General features: G+C 43.5%; 1 protein-coding gene across 1 annotated transcript in view; it reads left to right on the top strand.

The window, feature by feature from the left end:
* The first annotated feature begins 6,619 nt into the window (after positions 1-6,619).
* The window catches only part of HMGCL (3-hydroxy-3-methylglutaryl-CoA lyase), a 16,314-nt gene continuing 11,615 nt past the window's right edge, over positions 6,620-11,318 (top strand). Inside the window, exons 1-2 of the mRNA XM_040464780.1 lie at positions 6,620-6,743; positions 10,265-10,348. Coding sequence (XP_040320714.1) covers positions 6,684-6,743; positions 10,265-10,348 — 144 coding nt within the window. The 5' untranslated portion in view covers positions 6,620-6,683. The remainder of the gene's footprint in view (positions 6,744-10,264; positions 10,349-11,318) is intronic.

The raw sequence follows: 11,318 nt of genomic DNA, 5'->3' as shown, positions 1-11,318 counted from the left end.
TGTCTCTCTCTGTCCCAAAAATAAATAAACGTTGAAAAAAAAAATTTTTTTTTAAATGGACAACTCAGGGGCGCCTGGGTGGCTCAGTTGGTTAAGCATCCGACTTCGGCTCAGGTCATGATCTCACGGTCTGTGAGTTCGAGCCCCGTGTCGGGCTCTGTGCTGACCGCTCAGAGCCTGGAGCCTGCTTTGGATTCTGTGTCTCCCTCTCTCTCTGACCCTCCCCCGTTCATGCTCTGTCTCTCTCTGTCTCAAAAATAAATAAACATTAAAAAAATTTTTTTTAAATGGACAACTCAGTGGTCTTTAGTATATTTACAGAGTTGTCCAAACATCACTACAATCCATTTTAGAACATTTTTATCACCCCCAAAAGAAACTCCACACCTTTAAAAAAAATTTTTTTTTACATTTATGTATTGTTGATAGGAGAGACAGAGCACAAGTGGGGGAGGGGCAGAGAGAGGAGACACAGAATCCAAAGCAGGCTCCAGGCTCTGAGCTGTCAGCACAGAGCCCCAAGCAGGGCTCAAACTCACAAACTGTGAGATCATAACCTAACACTCAGGCACTCCTCCATACTTTTTTTTTTTTTTTTATAATGTTTATTTATTTTTGAGAGAGAGAGAGAGAGACAGAGTGTGAGCAGGGGAGGTGCAGAGAGACAAGGAGACACAGAATCTGAAGCAGGCTCCAGGCTCTGAGCTGTCGGCACAGATCCCGATGCAGGGCTGGAACTCATGGACAGTGAGATCATGACCTGAGCTGAAGTCGGACGCTCAACCGACTGAGCCACCCAGGCACCCCACCTCTCCATACCTTTTAAAAGTTGGCACTCCCATATCCCTTCAGTACTCTCCCAGCCCTAGGTAACCACTAATCTACTTTCTCTCTATGAATTGACGTGTTCTAGGTACCTCGTATAAATGAAACCATACAATATGTGGTCTTTTGGGTCCGGCTTCTTTCACTTAGCCTAGTTTTTTCAGGGTTGATCCATGTTATAACACATATCAGAACTTTCTTTTTATGGCTGAATAATACTCTGTTGTCTTCATGCCCCTCCCCCACATTTGTTTGTCTATTTATCACTTAATGGGCATTTGGGTTACTTTCACTTTTTTGGCTAATTATGAATAGGCTGCTTCGTACAGTTATGCACAACTTTTTTTAATGGACATATGGTTTTTAAAGAAAAATTTTTTAATGTTTATTTTTGAGAGAGAGAGAGAGACAGAATGTGAGGAGGAGAGGGGTGGAGAGAGAGAGAGACACAGAATCCGAAGCAGGCTCCAGGCTCTGAGCTGTCAGCACAGAGCCCGACGCGGGGCTCGAACTCACAAGCTGTGAGATCATGACCTGAGCCGAAGTTGGACGCTTAACCGACTGAGCCACCCAGGCGCCCTGGACATATGTTTTTATTTCTCTTACATATATACCTAGAGTGGAATTGTTGGTTCATATGGTAACTCTTTTTCTAACTTTTTTTATTATGAATATATATATATATAACATAAAATTCATCATTTCAACCATTTTTTTAATATGAAATTTATTGTCAAATTGGTGTCCATACAACACCCAGTGCTCATCCCAACAGGTGCCCTCCTCAATACCCATCATCCACCCTCCCCTCCCTCCCACCCCCCATCAACCCTCAGTTTGTTCTCAGTTTTTAAGGGTGTCTTATGTTTTGGCTCCCTCCGTCTCTAACCTTTTTTTGTTTTCCCCTCCCCCACGGTCTTCTGTTAAGTTTCTCAGGATCCACATAAGAGTGAAAATATATGGTATCTGTCTTTCTCTGTGTGACTTATTTCAGTGACCATAACACTCTCCAGTTCCATCCACGTTGCTACAAAAGGCCATATTTCATTCTTTCTCATTGCCACATAGTATTCCGTCAACCATTTTTAAGCGTATAATCCTCAGTGACTTTTAGTACTTCCTCAGTGTTGTGCAACTACTATTTCTAAGATTTTTATTATTCCAAACAGAAACTCTGAAACCTTGAAGCAATAAGTCCCCATCCCTCTCATCCCCACTCCTCCAGCCCCTGTTTTTGTTTTTTTTTTTAATGTTTATTTATTTGAGAGAGGGGCATAAATAGGGGAGGGGCAGAGAGAGAGGAAGAGAGAGAGAGAGAATTCCAAGCAGGCTTCTCGCTGTCAGCGCAGAGCCCAATGTAGGGCCTGATGCTACAAACTGTGAGAACATGACCTGAGCCAAAATAGAGTCTGAAAGTCAACTGACTGAGCCACTCAGGTGCCCCCGGTCCCTGGTTATCTCTATTCTACTTTCAGTCTCTGTGAATTTCCTAGATACTTCATGTAAGTAGAATCATATTTGTCTTCGGTTACTGGCTTATTTCACTTGGCATAGTATTTCAAGGTTTATTCATAGTACAGCCTGTATCAAAACTTCATTCCTTTTTAAGGTTGGAAAATGTTCCACTGTATGTGTATACCACATTCTTTTTATCCATTCACCAATTGATGGACATTTGGATTGCTTAGACCTTTTGACTACAGTGAATATGCTGCTATAAACATTGACATGCAAGTTATCTCTTTGACTTCCTGTGTTTCATTCATTTTGGATGCGTAACTAGGAGTGGAATTGCTGGATCATATAGTAATTCTGTGTTTAGCTTTTAGAGGAACAGACAAACTTTTCCAGGGTGCTTTGTACCGTTCTGCATTCCCACGGGCCATCTACGAAAGTTCCAGTTTCTTCCTGTCCTCATCAACACTTGCTATTATCTGTCTTTTTTTTTTCTGTATTTTTGATTATAGCCATTCTATTTTATTTGAAAAAAAATTTTTTTTGACATTTCTTTATTTTTGAGAAACAGAGTGAGACAAAGCGTGAGGGGGGAGGGGCAGAGAGAGAAGGAGACACAGAATCTGAAGCAGGCTCCAGGCTCTGAGCAAGAGGTCAGCACAGAGCCTGAGGTGGGGCTCGAACCCACAAACTGTGAGATCATGACCTGAGCCGAAGTCAGACACTCAACCGACTGAGCCACCCAGCGGTCCCGATTATAGCCATTCTATGGATGTGAAGATGATTTTATTTTTGAGCCACTTTTGAAAGTTATAATTTTCTAGGAAATCCATTTCAACCAAGTCTTCAGATTTATTGTCCATAAATTTGGAAACTCAACAGTGCAGTGTCTTTAATTCTGTCCTCTTGTTTTATTCGTGTTTCTTTTTTTTTTTTTAATCAGTGTGGTCATATGGCGTTGGCACTGTTTTTAGTCTCAAAGAGCCAGTTTCCTTTTTTTTTTTTTTTTTTCTGATTGGATGATCCTCTCTCAGTTGTAACTTCTTCCCTCTTTCATTCAAATTTGTACCTTTTATTTTATTCTTCACTCTACTTACTTGGTGTTTTTTTCTGTTTTTTTTTTCCTCTCTCATATTTGAGTTAAAATACGATTCCAACTGAGAGTGACCCCGAGCAGACTCAAGTACATTTGCTAGTATTACTCATTCAGTAAGTATTTAGTGCCAGCCATGTACCTAGTATTGTGGACACCACAGTGAGGAATCAATTAAAGTCAATGCCCTTTAGGCATTCACCTAAGAGCTGGGCTTGTAAGTAATTTACATTTGCAGAATTTACTAACAAGTGCTTTCAGGAAACAGACAGGGAATGAGTGAATCAGACTATCTGTGATAATAATTAGGAGGGGTGGGGACAGGAACTGGCAATGGCATGCTTTGCCGAAGAACAGTCATCGTATGGTGAGCATGTGTGCACTTTTTTATTAAGGTAAAACGTACACAACATAAAATTTACTATTTTAACCCTTTTGAGTATACAGTTCAGAGGCATTAAGGCACATTGTTGTGCAATCATCTCCACTATTCATCTTCAGAATGTTTTCATCTTCTCAAACTGGGACTCTGTACCCATTAAACAATAATGCCTCATATCCTTCTCCCCTCAGCTTCTGGTAACCACTCTACTTTGGCAAACACCATCTTCCTAGGAGGAATGTCTATTCACATTCTTGCCATTTTTTTTTCAACGTTTATTTATTTTTGGGACAGAGAGAGACAGAGCATGAACGGGGGAGGGGCAGAGAGAGAGGGAGACACAGAATCGGAAACAGGCTCCAGGCTCCGAGCTATCAGCCCAGAGCCCGACGCGGGGCTCGAACTCATGGACCGTGAGATCGTGACCTGGCTGAAGTCGGACGGTTAACCGACTGTGCCACCCAGGCGCCCCACATTCTTGCCATTTTTGAGATGTTTATTTGTTCTTGAATTTTAGGAGTTCTTTGAATATTCTGGATATTAAGCACTTATCAGATATATGATTTTCAAATATTTTGTCCCATTTTGTGGGTTATTATTTCATTCTTGATGGTATTCTTTGATGCACAAAAGTGATGAAGTCCAATTTCTCTGTTTTTCCTTTTGCTGCCTATGATTTTGGTGCCATACTCAAGAAATCATTGCCAACTCAAATGTCATGAAGCTTTTCCTCTATGTTTTCTTCAAAGAGTTTTGTAGTTTTAGCTCTTACGTGTAGATTTTTGATCCATTTTGAGTTACTTTTGTATATGGTGTGAAGTAAGGGTCCAATTTTGTTCTTTCCGATGTGGATATCCAATTTTCCCAGCATCATTTATTGAAAAGACTGTCCTTTTCCCCACTGAATGATCTTGGCATCCTTGTTGAAAATTATATGACCATATATACAAGGGTTTCTTTCTTGGTTCTCTATTCTATTCTACTGATCTCTATGTCTTCCTTTATGCCAGTACCACACTGTTTTTATTAATATAGTAAGTTTTGAAATCAGAAAGTGTCAGTCTTCCAACTTTGTGCTTTTTTTTTCCAAGATTGTTTTGGCTATTCGGGGCCCCTGGAGGTTCCACATGAATTTTAGGATGAATGTTTCTATTTCTTCAAAAAACATCATTGAGATTTTAATAGGGATTGCACGGAATCTGCAGATCACTTTGGATAATACTGACATCTTAACAATATTGTCTTCCAATTCATGTACATGAGATACCTTTCCATCTATTTCTGTCTTCTTTAATTTCAGGAATTGTTTACAGTTTGTTCATAGTTTTCAGTGCACAATTCCTGAAAGTCAAAAATAAATATGTCATAACAGTCATGAAAATCATAAATAAATATTTTATTTTATTTTTATTTTTATTTTTTAAAATTTTTTAACGTTTTATTTATTTTTGAGACAGAGAGAGACAGAGCACGAACAGGGGAGGGTCAGAGAGGGAGGGAGACACAGAATCTGAAACAGGCTCTGGGCTCTGAGCAGTCAGCACAGAGCCTGACGCGGGGCTCGAACTCATGGACAGTGAGATCGTGACCTGAGCCGAAGTCGGATGCTTAACCAACTGAGCCACCCAGGCGCCCCTAAATAAATATTTTAAAATAAATTAAATGCCGTGCTAGTATTTTGAGGTCTGATTCTGTCCGTTAGCTGCAGGTTTGAGAACTCTGGGAGTAGTTTTTGGTGCTGAGGAAATTTTTGGTACTATGGAAGCATAACAGAACACTTATCAGGTCATGTTCTTTCCCTGGCTAAAATCTGAGCCCCCTGATGGCAGGGACAGTGCCTTCTCTGACTCCCGTAGGACTGCCAGTTAATGCATTTACCAGCTGGATACCACCCACCCAGTAGCCACAGTGACTTTTCACTAAATGGAAATTTGATCATCTCTCTCTGCTTAAAACCCATCAAATGCATTGTTATTAGGATAGCTGTTAATGTGTTCTCCAAAGCCAGTGGTATGGTCCCTGTCAATCTCTCCCATCTTAGTAGAAAGTCCCATCCTTGCTCTGCGGTCATTCCGGCCTTCTTATCTCTCTAAAACAGTGTTTTTCAAACATTTCTAAATTACAGCCTACAGTAAGAAATTTAATTTACATTGTAACCTAGTTGACATATGTAAGAACAAACAAAAGATTTGCAAAGCAGTACTTAGCTTTACTACTATTTTCTCCAATTTTTTCTATTTTTTAAAAAAGTTGGCACCTGCTAGATTAACGTTATGACCCATTAATGGGGTACAACATGCATTTTGGAAAACACTGTTCTAAGCATTCAATTTCTTTGCCCCAGGGCCTTTGCATATGGTTTGCTCTCTGGAAAGCTTTTCTTGTGTCCTCTTTACCTGGATAAATCTTACTCATTCTCAAGGTGTGAAATCAAAGGATGTTTCATGCTCACGCGCACTCTGTCTCTCTCACTGACTGCCTGCATTTGAGTCCGGGAGGTCGTGATGAAAGAGTTAATACGTGCAAAGAACTCAGACCTGAGCATGGCAAATAGTAATGCTTCATCTTATTACTTTCCACTCGGAACTGGAAGGGTATTCGTGATTACTGCTAAAGGTAGTAATTATGCAACTATTTATGTGATTATTAATGTCTTCCTACAGCTCCCAGACTCCAAACCCCTTGATTAATTTTTGTTCATCTTTATAGTCCTAGCCTCACTTCGCCATGGCAAGTAGAAGGCACTCAGAAAACGTAATGGATAAGGAACAGCAGGCCAGAAGAAAGAAAAACAAACTGGAAACAGGGTCAGCTGAGGGTGTCATTCCGCCGCACCCGAAGCCCCGCCCCAAAGGCAGGGGCACGCCCACCTGGCGGCTGGCGGTCACGTGAGACTCAGCCGAGGTCCGCGGGGGAAGCTGGGCCAAGATGGCGACAATGAGGAAGGTCCTGCCGCGGAGACTGATGGTTTTGGCGTCTCTCCGGGCTGTAAGTGCCCCGGCCCGCCGAGGGGTGGCCCTGCAGGCACCGTGACGATCGGGTTCGGGGCCCTGGCCCGTGGCGGCTGCTCTTTGAGAGCCGAAGCCGGACAGCTCCTCAGGCCACCGTCGGGAGGAGGGCCTTGGAGTCATGGATCGTCTTTGTCCCGCCCAAATCCCTTGAGGGGCACAGGGAAACTGAGGCCCGGAGATAGGGAACGATTTGCCCGGGTCATGGAGATCTGGGCCTCTTCCCGGCGACCCTAGCACCTCGTCCCTCCGAGCTTCCGACCTTGCCAGGCTTCTCAGTGGCGAAAATCACGAATACCCTTCCAGTTCCGAGCGGAGAAAGCAAGGCCCTCGCCCTCCCTCCGCCGGCATTGCCAGCTCTGGTTGCATTTGGGGACGCTTGGAGAGCCATCCTAGCGTGCCAAGTAGGACTGGGATCGCGTAAGACTATTTGTGATTCCCTTGGAATCGTACTTTGGGCATATTCGAGCCTGATGTTCCTGCTCAGTGAGTGGAGGGAAAGTGTCGGAGACCTAGTTGAATAAGGGGTTGAATAAATTGTTTTGGTTAGAGTTAGAGCTCTGGTGCCCAGTGGTTCTGCCCCTTTCTAAATTGAGTGACAATTATTTACTCTCTAAACCTCCGTTTTCTCGTCTATAACTTGGGTAAACATTACCTCAGGGTTCTTTGGAGTGGAAGAAAAATGTAGGTAAAGCATTTGACATTGTTTTAGGTCATAGTAAGGGATAAGTCAGTTGTGTTATTTTTGCCTTAGATTGTTTAGGAAGAGTTAGAAGAGTAAGGTGGGGAAAATGACACTGTCTTGGCAGTGGGCCCCTGGGAAAACCACTCTAATGTCTACTAGGCCACCCATCGCTACCCATTATTAATGCGTAGAGATGGTACTTCCAACTTGAAAAATAAAATTAAATGAGATGGTGGGTATCAACGTGCTGTGAAAAAAAAATTCCTGGTGTGATGACGTGGTGGTAATAGGCCCTTCGTGGGGTTACTAGCATAGGGTTGATAGCAGAAGCAGATGGTTCAAGGTCAGACTTCTTCACTTGCTAGCTGTGTGATTTTGGCTAATCTTTCTGAGGCTGCTTCTTCCTGTACGGAGTTGAGATGATGATAGTCCCTGCCATGGAGGTACTCAATGCGGTACTGATCCTGAAGTTAGCGTTGGACTTTAGTTGTTATTAACTGTTGGTATCGGTATGCTGTAGCTTGGGAGGCTCGGCCCAGGACTTCTGTGGTTAGAGGAGATCATCTCTGGGCAGAGCTGTACGGAGGGAATGAACTGGGTGATTAATCAAGACAAGTAGAAGACGCGGGGGGGGGGGGGGGGTGTGGAGACAGAAAAGTGGCAAAGAGCCAATGTGGCCTAGGGGTTAAGAGCAAGCGTTGTATGTCTACATTGCCAGGGTCAGATATCGATCAGTGGGTCAGCTAACCATATGACCTTGGGAGAGTTATTTAATCTCTGGGCTTCACCTTTTTCACAGGAAAAAGGAGATTGTAATAGGCCGACCTAATGAGGTTGAGAGGATGGTATGGGTTAATGTGTAAAAGGCGCTGATGAGTGCCTGGCAAATATTAAATGCTTAATAAATGTGAATTATTATTTTATTATGTGAAGAGTTGTGATGGGGAAGGAAGTGGAATTGAGTCTGTTCTTTTCTAATAAAAGGACATTGGAAGCGGGTCTTGCGTGATTTCAACAACATCCAGCAGTTATTTGCCAAACCCGTATATGTCCCAGGGCCTTGGAAATACGGCAATGGATAAAGCAAAGTCCCTGCCTCATGCAGCTTACATTCCAATGGGATCAATTTAGGGCAATGGACTAGCATAGGCTGAACATCCCTGTTGTAGTGGCATTCAACTTGCAGAGACCTTCCAACCTAGCCTATTGACTTCATGAAATTCAATGGCTCATCGCCTTAGTCTCTGACTAAAAGCAAGGCCAGTTCAGGTGAGTTGTTCAAGTTCTAGCTGATTCATAGCAGGGAATGTTTCCTTCCTTAAGGGTTTCAGGAGTTGGCGATCCTCAGCAGATTACCCAATGCACTTCTCTCCCGCGGCCTCATTGCAGTATGTTTATCCAGATTAATTATGGTAACATGAAGTGAATTTGAAGGGTTGTAGTATTAAGAAGAACAGAGGAGAGGGGCGCCTGGGTGGCTCAGTCGGTTGAGCGTCCGACTTCAGCTCAGGTCACGATCTCACGGTTTGTGAGTTCGAGCCCCACGTCAGGCTCTGGGCTGATGGCTCAGAGCCTGGAGCCTGCTTCTGATTCTGTGTCTCCCTCTCTCTCTGCCCCTCTCCCATTCATGCTGTCTCTCTCTGTCTCAAAAATAAATAAACATTAAAAAAAATTAAAAAAAAAAAAAACAGAGGAGAGAGGGGAGAAAAGCCTCGTATTACTTGGTGGTAAGGAGAGGAAGATTTGGGGCAGACTTTAAATGGAGGAGACTCAAGGACTTTTTTTAATGTGTTCAGCTGTTGGTGTCCTCTCCCCTCAAGCCCCTTCCTTGTCATCACCCAGCCTATGACTAACAGAACAAGTCCTCCTCTATCCCCCAACCCCACGAAGTCTAAGACTAACTACTCCCCATACCTAGTAATTGCCCTCCTCTGGGGCAGCTATGCCCCTTCATGCATTTATTTGTTGTATCAGTAACTTTTTAATGAGTGCCTGCTTTGTGTGCCAAGCACAGTGCCAAACACAAGGGATGGAGTGGAGGTCGAGACCGAGCCTCATAGAGCTTATATTCTACTGGGGGAAACATTGAGTAGGCATTATTTGCAGTGCTCTGAAGGAATTACTGTTTTGATACGGAAAATGATGAGGGTGAGGGGATTGGCAGCTTTACAAAGAGTGGTCAGAAGAGGCTCATCTGGCTGAAAGGTGAGAAGGAGCCAGATGTGGACGAGCATTCTGGGCAGAGGGAACAGTAACCCTCGAGGCCCTGCTGTGGGAGGAAGGCCATTGGGACTGCAGTGTAGTTACCCCACTGGGGAAGGTGGGGCAGTGGGAACAAGTAATGGGTTCACTGGGATTAGCAGGAGCCAAATGATAACCTTCTAGCCCACGGTGAGTGGGGTCAGGGGATGAGTCAAGTTTCTGGCTTAAGCAGTAGAATGTATGTGATGATTTTTACTGAGAAAGCGTGAAGTCAGATGGGGCTTCAGGAGAATTTAAACAGTTCTGTTTGGGGACTTCTAAGTTTAGGAGGGGCAAATAGGTTTGTGTAAGAAACAACCTAAATGCTCCGCTGACAGACAGTTGGAAATGGACTTTTACTAGGAGCATGAATCTCTTGCCCATTCCTCAGTGAAACATTTTTGTTCTTTTTGTCCTCAATTCCAAAATGAACCAAATGTGAGAAATATTTACTGTTCAGTGAGAAATACTGCTTCTTGTCTCAGTGAAGGTGGATCCATTCTTTTAAATCTGTCCCCCTGGGGACTTGGGACAATCTCCTCTGGTTACTTTCTGTTTCCTCTTTTAAACCAAAGGTCAGCACCTCTTCTGCGGATACTTTCCCAAAGCAAGTGAAAATTGTGGAAGTTGGTGCCCGAGACGGACTACAAAATGAAAAGGTAAAGATGGAAATCATCCAAAAGAGGTTTTTCAAGCAGTAAGAGTGCCCTGTGGTGGGCACAGCCGGGACGGACAGAGCTATGCAAGACACGATTGTCCCAGCCAAAGTCCAGGAGGCCGGGCAGGCACCTGTGACGGTAAAGCAATCTAAATTGGTGGAGCGACAGGTGTGGTGTCCCCAGGGGGAACATCTCAAGGCCCAGTGGGGCAGACCGCAGGAGAGTAGAGTGAAAGTGAGAGCATGCCTTTTATCCAGCAATTCCACGCAAGGGGACTTATTCAAAGGAAGTCATGAAGGCCACATGCAAAGATTTAGCCTTAGACACGTTCCTTCCAACCCCCTTGTAACAACAGGACAGTTGGAAACCACCTAAGTGCTCAGTGTGGGGAATGTTAGATCAAGTACTTAAATGACTTCATAAAATGGATTATGAAGTTGTTACTAATATAGGTGTATATGAAGTGACTCAAGCTGATGGTAAGATAATATGTATATTCTTTAATCTTACACTTTTACGTAAGAAACAAAAAAGTTTATATGTGTGTGGGAACATCTACCTAGAAAAGAGTCTAGAACTGTCCTGTCCAGTACAACTTTCTGTGAAGATGGAAACGTCGTAGATGTGAGCTGTGCTGGACATGTGGCTGTCGAGCACTTGAAATGTGGCTAACGTGGGGTGCTGTGGTGGCTCAGTCAGTTAAGCGTCCGAGTTTGGCTCAGGTCATGATCTCATGGTTCGTGAGTTCACGACCCGCATCGGGCTGTCTGCTGTCAGCACAGAGCTTGCTTCAGATCCTCTGTCCCCCTCTCTCTTGACCCCTCCCTTGCTCACACATGTGCCCCCACTCTCTCTCTTTCAAAAATAAGTAAACATTGAAAAGAAAGAAAGAGAGAAAGAGAGAGAGAGAGAGAGAGAGAGAGAAAGAAAGAAAGAAAGAAAGAAAGAAAGAAAGAAAGAAAGAAAGAAA

Source organism: Herpailurus yagouaroundi, unplaced genomic scaffold, assembly GCF_014898765.1.
Source record: "Herpailurus yagouaroundi ecotype Mexico unplaced genomic scaffold, PumYag 77, whole genome shotgun sequence".
In the NCBI taxonomy this organism is placed as follows: Eukaryota; Metazoa; Chordata; class Mammalia; order Carnivora; family Felidae; genus Herpailurus; species Herpailurus yagouaroundi.
The sequence above is the reverse complement of the archived record's forward strand: the minus strand, read 5'-3'. Positions and strand labels throughout refer to the sequence as shown.